Raw genomic sequence first — 21997 nt, forward strand, 5'->3', positions numbered from 1 at the left:
GAGGGTACGGTGTGGGCTGCGAGTATTTTTATTAGCTCTGCCTGACAGGAATGCCCTCAGTGGGATATGTGGGCTTAAAAGGCCTCCCCCACCGCAGACCCTGGCTCATCTGGACAGCACCAGGACTCCTTGACAGCTTGTAAACTCGCCGGGAAAACACACAGACAAACGCAATCAACCACTCCTTAACCCGCTCATTAGTAAATCAATAGTGCTAGCCACATGGAAACCTGCACAGCAGATGACTTTATGGACCACGCCGTAATGCAGACATAGTGGTTAACTTATAAAAGACTTTCCCCTGATCTGAAACCCACATTAACAGTCTGTGTTACCAAACTTGAGACCACGCACAGCTTGCCTTTCCTCCTCCTCCTCCATATTCAACAGATCCCAAACATTGGGTAGACATTTCCATGTGCCAGACCAATGTGGAAATTGAGTGGCTCGTTTCTTTAATGTTTAAAAGCCACTAACCCACCAGCAGGTACAGTTCAGTGTGAACGAAGCAGCAGCAGACCATTAATGTCCATTATGCACTAAATCTCCCTCTCAGCTGGCCGAACACTCTTCTCAGTGTATACAGTGTGTGGCACAAGTCCTAACATCTGTCTGAATTTGTCTGAAGGCATGGCAGTGGCCTCACATTTGCAGCATCTCTGTGCCACAGTCCTCTCATTCGCTCCCATGGGCCTCAAATGGGCCATTCAAAAAGGAGAGAGTTGTGGTTTTCAACAGATTAGCAACAGTCTGTTCTCCATTGACTTAATTGTTGTATTTGCATAAAGCCTGCCAGTCTTAGATGTTAGCTGTTTGACGTGGAGTCTCTTGCCAACCACCACTCCTCTCAGTGTGTCCTTGGGCTTGAATAAGCTCATCCATTCCTCTTAATTTTATTTAGAAACATCTTTTTTCCAATAGATCGTCCCGAATAAAATGTTTTAGTGTTCCTATAACTGAATGGATATGATTCACTTTTAAAAAAATTGAAATGTTGCTATTTTGTTGTTCTGGGAAAGTCAACAGAATGCTATTTTGCAAGGCAAAACAAAGTAATTTAACTGTGTAGCGATAATTTACGGCACTGTCTCTGACCAGCAGTTTTAATTCCCCCGAACTTTCAGTTGGATATTTATGTGACATGCAGAGCACACTGAAACACAATAGCCTGTGGCTAAGCCGATTCTACGGCAGCTAGAAGAAATTATTCACAGCCTACACATTCAAGGACACACATGCATAGACACACACGCACAATCACTGGTTGATCATACGTTTTCCTTGCTGCAGGCGGCTGAACCGTAATCAACTGCAGCAGCTTCCTGAGTTGCTGTTTCAGAAGAACCCTGGCCTGTCTCGACTGTAAGTACATTCGCTTTTTTATTAATTTACCTCTTCCTCTCTGTCAGCGCACACTATGCAAACCACCAAAGATGGCTCAGTTAGGCAGGTCTGGTGAATTCTGGCTTTGGTTTGATTAGGTATAAACACAATTAAAGTACAAATATATTTCAATTGCACTTGGTGAAATACACATCAGAACTCTTTCTTGTTGACCGTAAGGCAAAATGAACTGGGTGAGAAGAATGGACATCTAAACTAGTTGGCTTCATATCTACATTAATGGATTTGTAAGCAGTAATAACTTGCACATTAATTTGCAATTTGTTTGTGACGCAGTTTTGAAATTCCTAATCCGGAAGAACGGTCTTTTGTGGGTCAGCTTCTGCAGCTCACAGCACAGATCTTGCTCTTTTAAATGGCAAAGATAACTTAGCATTCCAAATTAAAGTCACTATGCCGACAATGCTTGCTGCCACAAGTGTAACAGCTCTTTTGCACATATGGAAAAATTCGTGGTTGTACTTTGGCTGTCTCATTGTGTGGGTTTGTCTGAAAAATAACGTAAAAGTGTCTGAATGACAGAATGGCACCAGTTTAAGAGCTGGATGAAGCCAGCAATGTTACGTATCCCGTGTCTGAAAAGGGCTTCAGACTGTCTGCAAGAGGATCCAGGGGTGACAGAGATTTGATCAGACTGGAGCTAAGGGACAAATTAGACTGTGAACCTAAGTCCAGGTGAAAGGATGGCTTTGTTACTTAATGAGATTGTTTTATGTCATGCGAGTCCGCCAGCATGCTCCACCTTCATCATATGAATGGTGAAGGTGGAGCACACTTTCGTTTGCTTCTTGTTAAGACCGGTCCCATTCAGTCACACACCCACACATCGTTCCACTTATGCACCTCATGCAGCGAGACGATCCCACAGTAATGCTTAACTTTTATTCCCATCTACAAAGAGGCTCTATGTTTCTTTTTCTTTCTTTGGTATAATCAGTGTCCCTGTTGCTAACTGATCATTGGAGCCCCTATTATTCGCGTTCAGATTACCTGGAGCATCTGGGAATAATGAAACAGTGGGACATGGAAAAGCCATTTCCCTTCCTTCTATACTCATAGTGATACTACTAACCCATGATCCTAGCCTTAGCCCTCCATCTGTTTATCTTGCGTTTGATGTTTAACACCATCTTGAATCTATCTGTCGCTTCCTTGCAACTATTTCCCCACGTCACCTATCATTATGCCCAAACCAGCCGCTGGGAATTTAAGGCCTCCTCTTTTGGTACAAGGCTGGTTGTCTTGTTGTTTGCTCACACTGAGCAGCACTGAGTTGTGTGTCTAGTAGACTAAGAGCAGACCAAGGCTTCTCAGACCAGCGGATGGCCTTGAACCAGTGTGATTGGTCCATCTGGAGCAGCTGGCGTAGCCAGCAGCCAAATGATTGTGCTAACACATCCAGTCTAACTTCATGGTCATTATTCTAAACCTATCACTGGGTTCTCAGCCATGTTCTGGAGAGTGAGACTTTGTTTAACATTGCTTAATCGATTCGCTATGTGTCTGTGTATACACTCATTTGTTCTTTATCCTTGGTTAGACAGAAGAGAACAGTAATTGACCTTGAGGCTTTTCAGGTGTGAAAGTGCCTGGCATTTTTTAACAGTTAAAACAAATCCAAGGCCAAGGAATCAGCAATAATTCAATCTTTATGGTGCCAGTGCTTGACTGACAGATACTACTTTGTGAAAGACTTGTAGTCCTTGTTAAAAAAAAATTGGGCTAGTAGCGTGGGATCAGGAGCAGCAGTAGAAGACAAAGATATTTTTTTCCTAAGGTGTTTCTCAACTCCTGAGCAGTGTTCCCGACCACACCATGGGTTCTGGTTGCAGTCGGATGCGGTTGGGTTACAGCCTCGTCTCGCTCCCGCCAGCAGCTTTTAATGGACTTAAAAGGTCCTCATCTCCCAGAGGAAGACTTTCACTGCTATGTCATGTGTGCATTTATGTGTGTGTCTGAGGACGACAGAGAAAGAGAGGGAGAGAGCTCAATAGACAAAGAGAGTCTGTGGTTGCGTATGTATTTGTGTGCGAGTCTTTGCACTTGCTCAAAGAGCTCACTGGGGCTTGTTAGGGTCTGCCTTTATGATCCCAACAAAAGAGGTTAATGTGAAAGCCCGCTGCCCTCAGGTGTAGCACAAACCCAGATGGTTTCTCTTCTCTTGGAAGCAGGATTAATTGCTCCCCTTCTGCTTTTTTATACTTTTACGCTCTTGCTGTCTTTTTTGCTCTACTCTTTTTTTTATTATTCTCTTTGCTCATTCTAGAGTGAGGGTTTTAAGGAAAGCTTGTATAACAAAGTGGCCATTTGTCTTAGACACCCTGCTGAGAGGACAAACAGAACGAAGGGCAAAAGGGGGTAGAGGAGCGAGGGATAGCAGATGAGATTGTCGCTCTCATTAAACTTTAGAGGAAAAGCTACCGGGTTAATAAAAGGGTGTTGGTTAAATGAGCAGTGTAGTGTTGTTTTGTGGGAAGTTTTTAAACACTTGATCCCATGGAGTCATTACGTTAACGGGGTAATGAGTTTGCTCTACAAAGGGAAGATGAATTAATCCAAGTGCTCTTGCTAGAACACATTTTTAAAGAGCTCTAGTAAAGTCTACCGTAAAAGAAAGAAATATTTAGCATTTAGAAATAACTGAATTTTATCTTGTGCTTGAGCGTCAAAGCTAATAGGTTTAAGGTGTATAATGTGTCTTGGTTCATTTAAAAAACAGAAAACTGCACAGGTGGATTTTCAAGAGCTACGTACTTTCTCTTGTGAGAGCCAAACTCTTTATACAGAGCCCTGCTACACTGCCTCCTATCTTTTGCCATGCCTCAGAGATCCTGGAGACACTGATGCATGGGGGAAATAGGAAAGATAATTGGAATTGATTAGAGATGATTAGGGAGAGACGGAGTTAGTTAAAGCTTCCTGTGATGGATGACCCCGACAAGAAGGCATGGGAACAGTGGCTCGGAGGTGAGAGGCGCTGCGCAGAACATCACTGAACAATAACAGTGAAAATAGAGTTGCATTCATCACTGTTAACGACCTGTTGCCCCCCTCTCACCACCCTTGACTACTCCTTATCCCACTTCCACTGCGCTTCAGATCTGTAATCTACTCATCCATGTTTGTAATTAGTGTGCTTTCGCAGTGGGAGAGCAGGAGGAAGGAAGGACCGCAGGATGGAGGGAAAAAAGTGGCATAGGTGAGTAGAGTCGGGGGCGTGTAGAGCAATTGGTCTGATAGCTGGCCCCAGGGAATAGCATCTGGTTTAGGCTGACGATGGGTGACTGGGGGAGGAGGAGACAAAAGGGTATTTTGAGGTTTTTGAGCAAGCGTATTTGCTTGGGACAGCAACACAGGTTTGTTTAGAGGGGGTGTCGCGTTCGATAATGACCAACTTTTTGTATTATGTTGTGGGTTAAGGAGATAATCAGGGAAGGTTTTCTCTTGTATAACTCCCCAGGAAAGATGAGGGAGGTGGAGGGATGTGGGAAGGGTGTGGTAGTACCTGCACTACAGGGGAGCTGAGGAAACCCTGGCAAAGGTTTGAAAAAGGGTGTGTGTCTCATCCGTCTTTAAGAAGCTTTTTTACATCCTTCAATTTAACGTTAATGCCTGGCAACGGGTACTCTAATATACACAAACACCAAACGCACACACACACACATTCACTGAGACACACAGGCAAATGTGCACACACAAGAGAAAGAAAACTGAGGGAAAATGTAAATAACACTAATTAGACACAAACACTCAGAGAATAACACTATAATTAGATCTCTGTGTGTGGATGGTATGCATACACAAGGGATTACGTCCTTTCTGTGGCTCTGACTGTAGATAAAAGAGCCGCTTCAGATATGTGTTGATGCAAAGCTGCTTCTTCTGTGTTTGTGTTGGAGAGATGCTGTGTTTTGTGTTTGTTGATTGCTTGATGCTTAGGGAACAGTAGCTCAGAGTGAAAATAAAGAATTATTTAGGGTAGGAAATCTTGAATAAAGTGCACTATCATTAAGCCTATAAATCATCTCTCTGTCACAGTTTTCCCACTTGTTTTGACTTTGTTACCATTCAGCACATATACACTATTTTCCCCTTTTCATTTGCTTCAGATTGATTGGCTTGTAAACTTGCTCCAGTGTTCCAAGACTTCTTGTGCCATAAAGCAAGCAAATTAACTCTTTTGACTTTTGACTTTTTGTGTATGACTGCGTGAAAGACTGAGTTGAATGTGTGTGTGTGGGGGGGGGGTTTCTCTCCTCGTGACCGTTTGTGTTTGTATAATACTGTGCTGTGTAGGCGTCTTTGCATGCATGCATGCATGTGTGTGTGCATCTGGCAGGCTGTTAATGCTTCAAGCTGGTCTTGTTGTTTCCTTCTCTTTGTCTCTTCTGATGAATGACCTGCCTCAGTGTGCTAGGACTCTCTCTCTTCCTTAGAGGACTGTTTGGGCTCCCGCTTGGCAGCAGTCCCCATGGCAACTCATCTTCATCAGAAGGTTTCTGTGCCATCAGTGGTAGACATCCTGATTTCTTGACTGTGGTTTGTCTGACACTAAGTAAATAATGACAGCACAGACTTCAGTGAAGCTAGCTTCAGACTTCACACTGTGTATCCATTTCGAAACTTCCGTCTAGTACATTGTATACACTATGAAGTTACTTGCACAGTATGTGAATTGTGACAGTATTGTCATTATGGTAGTACGTTTTTATTGAACACACTTAACAAAACTGATTGTAATGTTTGACTATTGTAGCTTCAGCCACACGTTTTATGTGCATCTTGGCCAGCCTCTGACTATGCATGCTATTGAGATCTTCTATGGTGAAAATGACAGTTTAATTTGGACATCCAACTTTTTTTTAAATCTGCTGCTATTGGCTGTTTTGCTAGCATTTGCATCTCTCACTCAATTGCCCAAATGGTCTTTGGGTTTTCTGACAGTGTTTCAAAGCTTGTCTTTGGACATTGGTTCCTTTTTCACTTCATTTTAAGTCCAGTACAGGATGTTATGGCTCATTCAAGCATAGAAAACTTATATCAAGAGACAAGCCAGGGATCCACCATGCAAAACCATCTGAAAAGCATCTGATTGTCAAGGGCTTCATTTTGAACATGAAAACAAAAATCGCACACCTCAGTATTAATGCATCAGTGTGAGAGCATCTTGACAGAGAACAGAACAAAAGGCAGCCAACCTCCAAAGAAGAGTTTTCAATGTCCTTCAAAAAGCCTGGAGAACTATTCCTGGAGAATACTTAAATAAATTAAAAGAAAGCTTGCCCAGTAGAGTTCAGGCTGTGTTGAACAACCCAGCAAATCTGATGAAGATCCTCATCACTTTCTTTAAAACTGCCAGAAAGAGCATTGACCTTGGCAAAGGAAATGCTCTCCAAGGATCCTTTGAGCACTAATAACAAAAGACACATTTTTTCATTATTCCTGGAAGAACTCACCTCCTCAACAAAAACCATCAGAGGTGTTTATCTATATTTATTTTCCTAATTTGAGTGACGCTGGGTGAAATTTTAACTTTAGTGCACGGGTGACGTTTATTTATTTATTTTTTAATTAAGCAGTTTGAAATACCTGACTTGGTGACCAAACTGGCCAGACCTTAACTTTTTGCCCCCGTCCCTCTTCCTGCCCCTGTCCTTGTCAGATGGTAAAAGTGGCTTTTATGGCTTGTCACTGTTTTCTTTACGAGTTGGACCGTGTGTGAGAGAGAAATGCAGACCAAACCATGTGAGGAGAGCGGAAGCCAAAAGGGGGTAATTTAGAAACCACTCTGCCATCTGAAATATTCACAACCACAGCACAAGGGGAATGAGAAAGAATGAAAAAGAGGACAAAAAACAGACAGAAGAAAGACAAAGTTAAAGAACAGAGAGAGAGATGGTCAGAGGTGCAAAGGAGAGCAGCAAAGATGTAGCAAAAGCAGGAGAGAAACAGCGGTGTTTATATTTACTAACGATTTTGTGTCCTTCCTCATGAATAATTGAACAGATGGATTGAGGCTTGTTAAATATTCACACTCAAGCACTGGGACATCAGTGGTCTGTGTGTGTGTGTGTATGTCCACTGTCTGGTACACGCTGTTCTACATACACACTCATACCATCTCTGATGCTCTAAATATTCATACAAGCAAACATGTGCGCGCACACACACACACACACACACACACACACACACACACACACACACACACACACACACACACACACACACACACACACACACACACACACACATTTACACACATGGGCAAGTTCTTCAGTGGTGACCGTCCAGTCACACACATGCACGTTCTTATGCGTTTGTGATTGCGTGTGCACGCACATCTTCACACTGGGGACTAGGCTGGTCATTATGAATTGATACGGCATGAATAAGACATCACAGTGTGGTCTAGATCCGTCATGAGTATACACACACGGGGATTTCACTCGCAGAGCTGCAGAAAGAGGCCTCCTCCTCCTCCTCTCTGTGCCGTTGCCGGCAGTTTGCCTCTGTGACGGCTGGCTTCGCCTGGTCCAGATTGGAACTGACGCACAGAGGAGAAAAGGCTACCCTCATGCACACACAAACACACATATATGCACTTACTCCCTGGAATCTTAGAGCAGGGGTTTGAGGAAGTCTGCTGTCCCGTTCCAGGAATAACAACCAATGCAGTGCTGGTTGGGTTGTCCTGCTTGCGGTCATGTTGCTTAGTAGTCATGTGTGTGCAAAATTGGCTCATACAGTCAAGCAGTATGGAGTATGAATGTATCTATCAGAATGAGAAATCCAGCTCATTCATCACAGCAGTAATAGAGTGCAATCTCCCTGCAGAGAGTGTTTCCCTCACTCAGTGCATCTGTCCACCTCGTTACGGTTCATTTCAAGATCTGGGGTTTCGATCAACACTATCAGCTCTGGATCATCATGTGGAAGTGTCGTGTGTGAAGTTCTTAGCAGGAAGACTTGAGTATTTGTGTGTAATCTCTAGTTATGAGCTGTTAGGGTCTGGATGCGAGAGTCTGGTGCTCAGTGTTGGACGTATCCCAAGCAGACCCAAACACCGCCTCTGATCCCATGGGTGGGGAGGGGTGAAGGCGTTCGAAAACCCTTCCTTACATCCTGCAAAGCAGGAAGAAGCATGGAGCTACCCACACATGTGCATGTTTAGCTTGCGCACACACACACACTGTGGAAACCCACACGCGTACAGTAAATGATTAGTCCAGCCCCATCCTGTGGCCTCAGGCTCAGTCTCTGATTCTGTGATTTTGAAAAGCAGAAACAAACAAACTGCAGGGCAAATTATGCCTTCACACACATACACACCCTCAAATAGAGACACACACAATCACACAAATGCCACTGCACACATACTTTGCCCACCTCCTGCCGATTTGCTGCTGTAGCAACCAATGCTCTGTGGGGCTTGGACTTGGGCTGTTTACCTTTTCTGAGTAAGCGGAAGACACAGAGAAAGAAAGAAGGATTTGGAAGGTGAAATAGTTCAAACAGCGCCTCATATTTTATGATCCAGTTGCTTGGAAAAAGGGTGGTATAATAGATGGAAAGAGATTTTTGGATTTTTAGTTTTGTATGCATATATAATTATAGGCTTTGGACACATCCCTTTATCCTGTGGAAGGAGAGACTTGGTTGAACTCCTTCGTATGCCCTGTGGCTATATTTCTCTGTGTTTGTGAATTGTGGGATCTGTCACTGTGGTGAGCAGGTCCATTCTCAGGGGTTTTATACTTAGCACACACTCTTTTGTTCTTGAGATGCTACAGGCTAATGAGCTGCTGCTGTTGCTACTCCATAAAGAGTATTTCCCTGCATGAAGATGGCTATTTGTGTGCTTTAGGCTTAATGAGGCTAATATGGTGCTAATGGTGATGGATGTAAGCATGAAGCAACAGGTTTTCTGGATTGAATTTGATTAAATTCGATTGAGTCTGATTGGCAGTTGTGCACTTATAGGAAAATCAATACAACCTTCAGATTTATACAGCCTTCATGTTATTAACCAGATACATCAGGGTCGTTTCTCAAGAAATGTAATGCACTGTACATTATTCATTAATAACTAAAAGCAATGGTGAAAACCAGCTTAAAGAGACTTCATGTTGCCGCTGTGATTTTAATGTGATTCTACTGTAGAAGTAGATGCAGGTATAAACAGAGGTTACAGTGCTACAAGCGTTAATGCTCGTCATTGCCTTTGTTACCTGTTGAAGAACAGGCTCTGGCTGCTGTACTGGGGTCAGCATACACTCAGCTTTAACCTAATTCTGGATTCTTTGCTAGTTTTGTCCTTTCTGTGCAGATGCTTGCAAAAAAAAAAATCAATGTTCTGTTAGCATTGTAATACAGTTACTATCCTGGAGGCAGTCTGCATGCTCTCTATCTTATCCTCTTATTGTTTACTGCGATAAAAAAGAAGTAATGTTTATATTGCCATCATTTTCCTCATCCCTTCACATTAACTGAAAGCAGCGTTTTAAATTGCAAGTGTGCAGGAAGAAAAATACATTTTTGATACATATTTTTTTACTTTCCATCCGCCCAACATGCAGATAATTGAAGAACCTTTGGAATCCCAAGCAATGATGTAATTGTAACTGTAATGTGATTATAGAACTTTACTTTAATGAGTTACAAAGTAATCTATTATACACAACACTGATAAGCATGAACAAAAACAAAATTGACTTGTTTACTTTTGTTTATTATATTTAGAAGGACTCATCTGTTTCATAAGTAAAATCCAACCAGAGCTTTCTGTCGTGTGCCTCTGTACTCTGTACTTTCTCCTCAGCCATTCTGCTTTCTCACTGAACAAAGGACACTTGTCTGCTAGGTACACAGACTGCCTACATTCCATTAAAAAGACATATTGAGCAGTGCAGAGCTGGTGAGCATTGCAAGCAGGAAAATATGAATTCCAGTACAAATGCATATCTGTTTCCAATAGTGGCTCCCTCTCACAGTTCTCTCCTGTTGGTATCGCAGCATGAAGCCGTGATCTCATTAGCCTTGCAGTGCATATGTATGCCTATTGTGGATGTATAAATATGTATATATTTGTGAGAAACAGTATGATATTTTGTGCAGTGGGTGTCTTTCCGTCTTACCTTTCTCTAGTTTAACAAGAAATCGTTGGGGGATGGAATTGATTCCCCTTCCCTGCTGTTTCAGCCAGGAAAATACATGCACATGCACAAACCTGCCCCGCCCAATCAAAGCTTCCAGAAGTGAGTGTTATATCTGAGATGCAGACAGACCTGCATGTGTTTATTTGTTGTGTAGCCACACCAATTTTACACCTAAGAGGGTGGAGGGAGGAGAAATGCACTGAGTATTGATTGAAGGGGAAAGAGTCACACAGAGATGGAAGTCCCATTTGAAAAGCAGGGAGGATGAAAGAAAGAAGAACAGTGAAGGAGAAAGCACTGTATATATATGCGTTTATATTTTCTTATATTTGATTCATTATTTCTGGAACTCGGAAAGTTGATTGTATTCCAGAGAGAACTTTAAATTGTTTTGGGTTTTTTTGCGGTAGTTTAAAATCCCTTACTCTCAGATCAAGTCCGGTGCAGCAATTGAATCAAGCATAAAGATGGAGAATGCGGTGAGTTGAAAGGGGGTAAAATGAGTTAGAGGGCAATAGAAGGACCTGAAAGTGACGGACAGTGCCTGGGAAGCAATAAATAGTGTGGGGATAGAGTAAGTGGGGTTGGCAGATAATGTGAGAGAAAGAAAAAAAGGCACAGAGAAGAAAGATTGGCCTCATCTGTAGACTTTGAAAGGATTCTCATCTTTTCTCATCTATATGGCTGTGCTGGGAGACAGAGAGCGAGAGGGAACTAAGGGCACCTGCAGTCGAGCATTAGCCAAAAGCCCCATTATCACTTCAAAGCTGGACTTTGCTGAAGGAGGGCTGAGTGACATCAGGGCCCTACAGAGGATGAAACGGTGCACAGAGATAGGAGCAGAAGGCCGCCTTCTCTGTCAGCTTTTTCTTCAATCATCTCCCTGCCCCTTTTGCTGTATCTAACTTCCTCTCTGTCATCTACCATGTCCTAACTTCCTTATCGCTTTCCTTTCCTCTTCCCCTTATTTCCTCCCCCCTGTTATTTCTTCCCACAGTCTTATCTGTATCTTTAACACCTGGCTGCTTGGATGGCAAGCCCTATAAGAGATCTCTTTCTCTCTTCCATTTCCCCTCCTGGCTGCATTTCTCCATCTTCTCTGGCTTATACAAGGCCCGGGAATGGGAGCCCTGATGAGCCCCAGGTTGTGGTAATGAGCTTGCAGCTTTCATGTAGGGATAAAGCCGATGACTGGAGGGGGTGTTGTTGGTACTGGTGTTAGTGAAGTGGATATTACCTCCACGGGATTGTGGCTTGTAGGGTAAAAGAGTAGTGAATCAACTCCAGCCAAGTGTAGACCTGGAAATTCAAACAGTTCCCACGGAGTCAAGACTGTCCAAAGCCAGGCACAGATATAAACACACCACTGTCAAAGAAGGCAGCAAGCCAGGAAAGGCTGTGTAAGTTACAACATTCCAGTATTCCAGTAGTCCAATACATTATTCGAGAGACCTTTACTGATATTTACAGGCCAGAGATGTTCAGATGCCTCATGCAGGACAAAGGCTTAGGCCTGACAGTGGCAAACACACAAATCCTGGAACATTTTCTATTACTGCTCCTTGCTTGATTTCTGAGTGTGTCAACATTTCACGTCTAGAGAAACAAAATTGTGACAAAAGGATAAGTCTGAAGTCTGAAGTTCTTTGATTTGACTTTGCCCAGACGCAACATCACAAGTCCTTAAATCCTTAATGTGCAGCCCTTTAAATCCTTTCAAAATCAATTGTGTGTATGTCTGTGTGTGTGTCAGAGAGAGAGAAAGAGACTGAGCAGTTATGTTTCTATTAATCCGTAATGCCTAGCCACAGGCCATTACCACTCCTTCCCTGTGATACCTTCATTAGGCCCATAGGATGGCCTTACTTCTCTTTTGTAGATTAAGCCTATTTCCTGTCTTCAGCTAGTCATAGTTGCTCTGTATTAAAGTTGCAATTGATAATTGTTTTTATTATTTCTTTATTTAATATGTAGCATGTTGTTCTGTCCTTCAGGAAACAGTAAAGTGTTTCCAGGTCCAATATCCAATTTATAATGGTTTAAAAACAGAGAAAGGAAGCGTTTTTTTAGTTAGTATGAATCAAACATTGTTACTGTGAGAGAGCAGAGGAGCTGTGCCCTGGTTCCACTTCATAAAGATGTTGTAAAAGAGAGAGGATCATTGAAGGTTAACAAAGAGCTTTCACATAAACAAGCTAACAAACTGGCAGCCAAAAGTCCTCTGCACATCCTAAACACTCATTTTACTCCATTTGTTTCCCGTCTGTCATTGCTGGCATGGCTCACTTAAGACTTTTTTAACCATTCATCCAGTAAATTGAAATATCTTTCATTGAAAATGTGTTTCTTTTGGGTTTGTTGATTGATTAAACTGGAATATCAATCCGATGACTGAAAGAGACCTCTTTCAGGAGAAATTTTACTTCCTGAAACTTTGGCTGGAGGTAACGGCAGAAACCCAGTCAAGCACTGATATACGATAAATTACACAGTGAAATCATTACAGCTTTGCGGCCTGCTTTCTGAATTGGTTTAAATCTTTCTCATTCCTTTGGCTTTTTATAGTATAGCTCTAAATAGTTTCTATGGAGACTGGATAGGCAGAGCGTTCCTGTGCTGCAATTTGCCCCCTCGGCAGTCTCACCTTTATTCACCTTCACCTATGTTTCTGAATATAGAAAGCTGGAAAACAGCAGCACATCTGTGCTAGCACCCTCGCTGCTCAAAGGGCTGAAAAACACAGAGAACTGATAAAAAGGTTTATTTACATGGGTAAAGTTAGAATTTTGGAATGTCAGTCAGTTAAAGGACTCTGAGATTTATTATTAGAGTCTAACTGTTATCAGTCCTTCAAAAACACTGTACATATAAAATGGACTTAACGGCAATGGTGTCATCCACTGTGGTTTCTTCCGTTCTGTTTAGTCTTTTGGAAACACTCTCAAGTGCAGTCTCACTTTTGGTTTTAATTTTTAGCCTCAGAGGATGCTGCTGGTCCTAAGTTACCACGTGTAAAATAACAAAAATGTTTTTAATGTTTGAAATCAACGCAAGAGTCAGTGATGCACCGTTTCATTTTTTTAGCTTTAGGCCCAGTGTCTCCTCATACTGTGGGTGAATATTGAGCAAAGGTTTGCGTACCAACAAAAGTAAGAGATAGTTGTGAGAGTGAGTTGAGCAGAGTTGAAGGAAGATGTCCAGTGGGGTTAGAGAAGCACTGCCTTGTTTCCCAGGCAGGCACCCTCTTTGTGACATGGTTAAAGATGTGTCCTAACACCATTCCCATCACCCCTAGTCGCCTCCTCTCCCCACCTTGGCTCCCATCCCTCAATCCCACCCTCAGCCCCCGGAGAATAGCTTGCCCTTTGCTCACGCCATTCCGTCTCCTTGGTGCTCATTGTTCCCTGGTTGCTAGGCAATAGCTGGGGCCTCATTTTGTCACCTTGGATACAGGGGGGAGCCTGGGTATTCGTTATAGGGTCAGGGCTGACAGAGGTGACGTGAAGGTGTGTGCGTCTGTGCGCGACTACGTATGCACACGTTGTTGGCCATCAAAGTTTGTGTGTGGGTTCATGTGTGTTTGTGTGTGTGGGTGTGTTTGGTTAAGGGTCAGGCGTGACAGCGCAGATACAATAGGGTGGGGTGTGACCAATCCCTCCTTCACTATTTATTAGCCTATTCAATCACCCACTCCCCTGCTCAGAGCCAGGCTGGGCCAGGAGGCAACCAAGCTGTCCGTCAACAGCAAGGGGGAGGGGCAGCAAGTGGATCCCAGAAAACATAATTAATGTGTAAAACAAGAGCTGCTGCATTGCTCTAAAAGGGAAATTAAGGAAACAAGCAGCCACGGCGACTGCAATTAGGTAGCGCTGAATAGGCCGCTGTCTTTGAGTTGTCAGTACTGCTTCAGGCACTCAAACCTGCTCTCTCTTTCATCTCTCACCCTCTTCCACTCTCTTTCCCCCTCTCTCAGTCTTCCCTCTCTTCTAAACAATGTGTTTCTCCCATTCTGTAAAACACACAAGGAGTGGGAGAGCCTTTTTGTCAGTCGGCCTCCTGAGTGTCGATCCTCAATCGTTGAGCTAGCCGTGGCCGGCTGTCCTTGGAGAGCCCTGGAGTGGCTTTCACGAAGGTCCACTAAACACACACACATGCAAACCTATATTATTGTTGCCGGAGCTTTAGGACTCATCACGAGAGCACGAGTCGAGTGGTGAAATGAGCAAATCAGGGAGGTGCTTTTTTTTTTTAAATGAACCCTTATTTAAATTATTCAGCTTTCTACATTTTTATCTTTATAGCGTGTATGACCTCGGAACTAATGGCAAACCTGTTCTTGAATTCATTAGAAAATATCATTAGAAAATCCTAAGCATTTAGATCATCAATCAACAAGTGTTTGGCTCTCAAATTTAGCTTCATTGTGGATGACTCACTCTCCATGTTCCACGTCTGTGAGTCATCTGTGTTTTATTTAACTTTTAGCACTTGCTACAGGCAAGCATTTCCTTTTTTTGTTCGTCTTTTGCATTCCCTTTATCTTTTGCTTTTGCATGAAATTGGATCAGAGCTGTCTGTTGGCAAGAATGTGAGTAGCGACAAACTAGCACCCAGAATGGATTTTGCAATGCACTGCAGAAAAGGTCTGTGGTTGCTGTGCAGAAAAAAAGTATTCCCTCTGGAATCTGTTTTTCTCCTGCTGCGTCTGCATGTGTGTGTTCCAAAACCAACCATGAAGCTAAAATCGTTGCAAATTACTAGCTAAATCGCTGCATTGTGTTCTCGACACTCATAATGAGTCAGAAGGAATGCAATGTCTTCACCTGAGCTGTAACTGATAGCAGGTATAAAGAGGATCTCACATGTCCATGCAGAAAAAATCGAAAGAAAAAGCCTGGCAGTGGAGAGGGCATACCTGCACTGCGAGGCAGGGTGTGTCTGGTCTCTCAGGGTTCACCGCTCCGACTAAACCACAGTGGTAATGCAGCGGAAAATGACTCCAGAACCTGGCATATAAACTTAGGATCACTGTGATATTGAGAGAGTCGCTCGTGCTTTTTCCAAGCCTCGTACAGTTTCCGGAAGACTCATTAAGGAATCATTAAGTGAGGGAGCTGAAAGGTTCATATTCATGAAATTCATCAAAACAAGTTAGTGAAAGCAGCCAATGCATTTATTTAGTCGGCCAGCTGAATTCATCCAATGGGCTGCATTGATGTAGTGTTGACCCCGAACCACAGCGTGCACTGTTGTCAGTATGGCTTTGTTGGTAGTGCGGTGACCTTTCTTTGTGCCCATGTTTGGGCCAGTAACCTTGCTTTGTGTTGCTGTGTGTATCAGGGTGTAGTGTGACTCCCCTTATCCATAAATCACTGTCAGATTCCAATGGTACGAAGCAAAGCCTTCATCTGAAGCTTGGATAATAGGGTTGTTGTGTGTCTGTGTGTGTGAGTGAGTGTGTGTGTGTGTGTTTGCGTACCCAGACATTCATGTGTGTGAAGCCTGTTGCCCTTCATTTACCAATCAATGCCATGCAGGGTTTATGAAAATTCAGTGAGTGTGAGATGAGCTTTTTTCTTCAGATGAATATTGCACGAAACGCAGCACTGGGTGACAAAACACTCCATCGATTTTAAAGAAGGAAGGAGGCAGTGATTGAGGGAGGGGGGGTGGAGAGACAAGGGTGAGGGAATGAGGTTGATCGCTGGTGCGTGATGGAATAAACTGCAGATTTTCTGTCGCCTCGTGTGCATGTGTGACTGTGTGTGTACGTCCCACACAGGGGTCTAATAAATAAATTATGTCTGAAATCAGAGCAGCTCTCCCTAGACCATCTCCACTTCATGAGAAGTGCTTGTTTACAACTCCACACAGACACAAATACACAATCTCATGCTACATACTGCTCGGCTACTGGAAGGGACCAATATACTGTTGCTCTCTCCAGGAACACGTCTGTCCTGTGAGCCTCTAAGTGTGTGTTCCCGCTCTCAGGCCTTCATCGCATTACTTTCTGAATTCCTTCCATGTTGAGGGTGAAGGGATGGGAAGCATTACTGGGCAGGCCAAAGCAAACACACACACACACACACACACACACACACACACACACACACACACACACACACACACACACACACACACACACATGCATATAAACACCTACCTTATGAGACGGACTGGAGAGCATTAGTGAGCTCAACAAAGCAAACACGGTGATAAAAGAAGGATTTGGGCAAATTCTGATGAGAGGAAGCGGTGGGGCAGGGAGAGGATTTACCCCCAGTATTCTGCAGGCCGGGGCACGACAGAAGCCCTGAGTTTTGTAACCAGACAGTGTGTGGCACTGACTCATAGTTCCTGTGTTTGCTCTGCGGGATGTCCTAACATATCATTACTTCTCTTAGGAAAAGCAACCTTCTCAAGAGAGACGGCTGCCTACCTTCCAGACAAAACCTGACCTTTAACTTTCTCCCAGCAGTAAATGAACCGATGCTTTTCTAGATGAACTGCGAGTGTAAACGAGAGATGGTGTTGGAGTGCTCGTGGGTGTGAAGGAGAGGGCAGTCGATGCACAGATGATTCCCATGGTTTTATTGTTTTTGGGAGATTTTCATACATTCCCATTTCTAAGCAACTGAAGCAAAGGTCAAAATGGAGGAAGGAAGACGAGAACAACAGACTAGAATGAGATGGAGGGAGAGAGATGTGTTGATGGTAGGGGATACAGCTCTGGAATGCTGCAGTGGTTTTAATTACAGACAAAGGAATGGGCTTTTTAAATATTTAGAGTACAGATGATCTCTCTGGCTGCATATGTTTGTGTGTTTGAGGCTGTGTGTGTGTTTGTGCGCATGTTTATTCGGATATGTGTGTGTGTGGGGCATTACATGTGTGGCGCATGTAAAGATTTTTACACTGGATACCTTACTGACTCCCAGTCCCAAACCCAAACTAGGAGTAGATTAGCTTGTAAACTTCTGAGGATGGGTTTGCGTCTTCTCCCAGTTTTATACCAGCAATAAAGCACACCTAACAGTCTTTAAATGAACAAGCAGGTAGAGAAACATATGCTTTAGCATATAGTGACTAGCCTACCTAGCGTGGGCTTGTAAGTTCTGAAATTTTCCAGTCATAGGAAGTGAGACTGATGCAAATCTCTGTGTCTATGTTACAGCTCTTTATTTTGGCTCGACACAACCAGAAGGAAATAGGCACCACATTGTGGTGCTATTTAAAAGTTTCGCTGTACAACTATTGAGTCAAACTGTCCTGGCAGCAGCCGACTAAGTACGATACCCCGCTGATCACCCGAAACCCCCCCAAAACAACCCCTGATAAAATCATCAGTTAAAAAAAAGAGAGAGAGAGAGAGATATCATTCATACATCAAAAAGTTTAACTACCTCAGCTTTTATATACCACTTAAACTAGCAGGCCATAAAAAAGTCCCCCAAAACACTAAAAATAAGCTCAGTGAAAGATAAAACTAAACACACAAGAGAGAGGTGATACCAAAGAAGTGGTTTCAAAGTGCTAAATCTTGACAGTGTGGGTTGTGCTGTTATAGACGAGCCTGAACTGCTCTCACGGATCTAGCTCTCTGGTCGGCTGCATTTGTCTGACTGACATTAGAGTGCTAAAACATACAAGAGCAGTAATCTCCTCATCATTAATTAGAGACCTGCAGGATGTAAAGACATGTGACTGCAGTCTGTGAGCACTAAACCCCATAGGAAGTCGGGACGCCGGAGTTAAATGGAGCTATATCCTCCTTGCTGCTCTTGTTAAATGAGCGCTATCACGAGAGAGCCTTCTCTCCTTTCGTTGGTGTATTATGTGTTTATTCAGAGCGATGCCAAGGCCAGTCTAGACTCCGAATGGTAAATAGGCTGTAATTTTGAGGCAGCGCAGCGTACTGCAGCTTCACATTGATCTGTCATTGACGAAGTTAATAAGCGTGGACATGAGGCACGAAGCCTCATACAAAGACATCAAAGTGTCGGTGCAGTGACTGGCCCGCTGTGAGAATGGCCTTCAGGCAGACACCCGGGGAGCCTCAAGCCCCTGGCTTCCCAGGAGGGGAGAAGAGTGGAGGGAGGGCAAGGAGGTGGTGAGGATCTTGGCACTATGTGTAAAAAGTGTCTATCTCTCTATCTTTTTTTTTCTCCTGTCTTCCCTCACACATAAGCACATGTTTTTTGGTACATGTATGCCATGTGTTTGTGCTTCCATATGAGAGTACGGCAACCTTTGAGCAGCAGACAAGATTCTTTAACTCAGTTCTTTCTGCCTCTGCTCACCACCTGCTGCTTGGGAACCTGCTGGCTACTCACACATATGTATACACACACACATGCAAGAGCAAAAGTCTCGCTACTTGGTAACCTCCTGGCTATCTGCCTTTTCATTCATTTCTGTCAACAGCAAGTAAGAGAAGGGGAAAAGGCAAAATCCAAGAACAAATATTAGCCCGTGCAGACAAAGGCATTCCAGACAGGGTTTTCACCCTCATTTGCTCATCCTTAAAGTCCCATCGTCCTTCTTCCCTCCATCTCTCCAGCTCCCTCCCCCCAGCCCCTCCCCTAACGCTGCTCTGTCCTCCTAAGGTCTCTCATTTCAGCTTAGAGTGGGGCATCTTTGCTGTTATTATCAATTTTGCAGAAGTTTAGCAAAGCACAATTGCAAATATAGTGAAAAATAGTGAAATGTGCATGTTTTTCAAAATTGCTCATTGCTTACAATAACACAAATATCCAAAAATTCAACATAAGAATCTAGTAGAGTTGTCATTTAGAATTTGTTGTGGGTATCAAACTTAACCTTCAAGTAAACTTCTCTGCACTAATAACCAAGACAGAACTAAAAGTGTTGTTTTTCATGATGAAATTGTCTCCATTCTTTTTGGTTTTTTTTCTGTGTTTCACTCAAACATGCTTATATGCTTTCCCAGGCACTTTGTTCTGTAAATACAATCACTGAAAGCTGATACAGCCAGCTTAGAAATAGTTAATCCCTTAAAACAAGTCAGACAAAGACTTTGAGTGAGTGATTCATCGACTGCTCAGATTTTGGGGACATCTTCCCCTCACAGGCTATTATTTCCCAGCTTTTTAGTATTCCTCCTTCTCCTGTCCGTCATCGTTTTCCCTCCCCTGCCTCTACGGGTTCAAGATGTCATCCTCATCCTTGTCAGAGAAGTCTAATGGATTGGTCACGCTCAGGGCCCTCCCAGCCTGACTCATAGAGCTGGGCTAAAAGGTCATTGCTAGGGTGAGATAGGAGCTGCGGGATAACGACATCCGCTTGGATGTTCCCAACTTTTTGTGTGTGTGATTTCAACAGTTTTATGTGTGCAACATATTATTTTTTCAGTAATCACCTCTGTACCTTTGTGCTGGGTAGCTGGCAGGACAGTTTGCAATGAAAGCAGTCAAACAAACCAAAGAAAATAAAAAGCAAAAGTCAGGGCAAGCATACAAATATGTTCTTACAGACACTTATGCACACATTCCCTGTGTCTGGCATATTCATCACAGCCTCTCTGGGCCTCTAGTTCTTTTTAGAGGTCAGAGGTGAAAATGGCATGGGCGCCTACATAGAAGCAGAGTATACATGTGTGTGATGATCTATTGCCATCTCAAGAAACACAAACCAAATGTATGTCTGGCAGAAATAAAGGTAAGTGAACACGTGATATGTGGTTTTCAAGTTCTAAAGGGTCAGCGTCAATTTTCCTCCAAACAGTTTGTGGTCTTTCTTGTGGTTTTCTCGATAGTTGCGTGATTTTCTTTCAGTCACATCATTATTTTTTCCTGTGTCACATATATCGCGTCGAAGGATTGCAGCAGACATCATTAATGCAGAGCACATTTCCACTCTGCTGTTGCAAATTTCTTTTGTTCCCTCTTTGACCTGGGCGATATTATATTGCCAGCCTATTGTCTCCTGGCCTGCATCTTAATTATCCTTTGTTTGTCCTCCGCCACCTACTCCTCCTCCTCATCCTCGACTTCCTCCCTCTGATTTTTTTCTCCCTCTTTCTTTCCTGGGTGGTGAGTTTTAATTTCATGCCCCCTGCTCTGGCAGTTGGTCCTTTAGTGAGTGCCAGGCTGGCTTTGTAACACACAGCGTCCTCGGGGGCTAACAGTCTCTTTAACACACACACCCACACACACACAAACACACAGCCACAAGTATTCATGCTCTCAGCCCCGGGCTATGTATCGGCATCCATGCAGAACTTATGGCAATAAAATGATCCCGAAGTTGCTTTCAAGAACACACAAAAACACAGGCTGCCAAAGACATGATTACACAAGCAAGCACAGTGGCATGTTAGTTCAGCTAGAGCAAATGGACTTGATTCAGTACTCACACATATGGAACAAAACGCCACTGTATTCCCACTTATCCATCATCACTGTCATTGTTTCAGTAATTTATCTGAAGGTATTGGCCTCATCTGGCTAGTGACAGCTTGCTAACTGTACTGGCATGCCTTCATTACTTCAGCAGATGACTCTCAGCCCTGGGGAGTAATCAGTCTTTATGCTAATGTTTGGGGTTGATGACGGATGTGCTTTAGCCTCCATTGTGTTTGACACTGTAAGAAAAAGGAAAAATTATTGTGGGGTTTTTTGTTTGTTTTTTTGGGGGGTTTTTTTCATTTTGGAGATATATTTTGTGAGTATGTCTGCGTGCTGGAGTGCACGTTTGGCCCCTGTGGTAATAGCCCATGCCTACAGCTGCACCTCTGCAAAGGTTCATTAATCCTGAAAGCAGAGTCTGGCCTCATCTTTATCTCCTGAGCATTGCAGATCACATCTGCAGCTCCAGGCCGGTCACTCATTAATGAACACACCTCAAGGCCATATGCGATGGTTCGAAAATATTTTAAGAAATCCAAGCAGGGAATATCACATACCAAATGAATAAAAGAGGCAGGTAGGCTGTCAGACAGCAAGAGCGATGTGTTTTTCAGTTACGGTGGTGCTCTGGTCAATCTAAAAACCTCACTTGGAATAACTTTAGATCCACCGAAACGATTCACATTAACATGTGCCATAATTCTTTTGAAAACATGTCGAACAATTCATAGTAAATGATCCTATTCACAAGCTCGAATTGTTGTCTTTGTCTGTCACTGTCTGGTTGCAAAGTTTGCTTCACTCACTCACTCAGTTGTCTACGCTGTATGTGGGCTGTCAGTGTGGGAGGATGAGGGTATTCTGAAGGAGTGTGGAAGACAGGGTAAACATCCAGAGGAGTCTGTGATGTCCATTGTTTAGCTCTTTCTCTCAGGACGACTCCCACCCACTGCAGCACAGCTGGGACCATTTGCATTGTCCGCCCCTTCCACTGCCATCCCCAGCCATGCTCTTACAAGCAGAACACACACACACACACACACACACACACACACACACACACAC

The 21997-nt window shown here is 43.4% G+C and overlaps 1 protein-coding gene across 3 annotated transcripts in view; it reads left to right on the plus strand.

Annotated features, from left to right (window-relative positions):
• The window catches only part of slit1a (slit homolog 1a), an 86194-nt gene that overhangs the window by 14135 nt on the left and 50062 nt on the right, over nucleotides 1-21997 (plus strand). For 2 of the 3 annotated variants that reach the window (XM_080869514.1, XM_080869515.1), the window contains exon 4: nucleotides 1291-1362. In XM_080869514.1, the coding sequence (XP_080725640.1) occupies nucleotides 1291-1362 (72 nt within the window). Of the gene's footprint in view, nucleotides 1-1290; nucleotides 1363-4425; nucleotides 4604-21997 lie in introns of those variants that run through there. The other variant, XM_080869516.1, reaches the window with a different exon arrangement.

Source organism: Rhamphochromis sp. 'chilingali' (genome assembly GCF_963969265.1).
Source record: "Rhamphochromis sp. 'chilingali' genome assembly, chromosome: 20".
Taxonomy (NCBI): Eukaryota; Metazoa; Chordata; class Actinopteri; order Cichliformes; family Cichlidae; genus Rhamphochromis; species Rhamphochromis sp. 'chilingali'.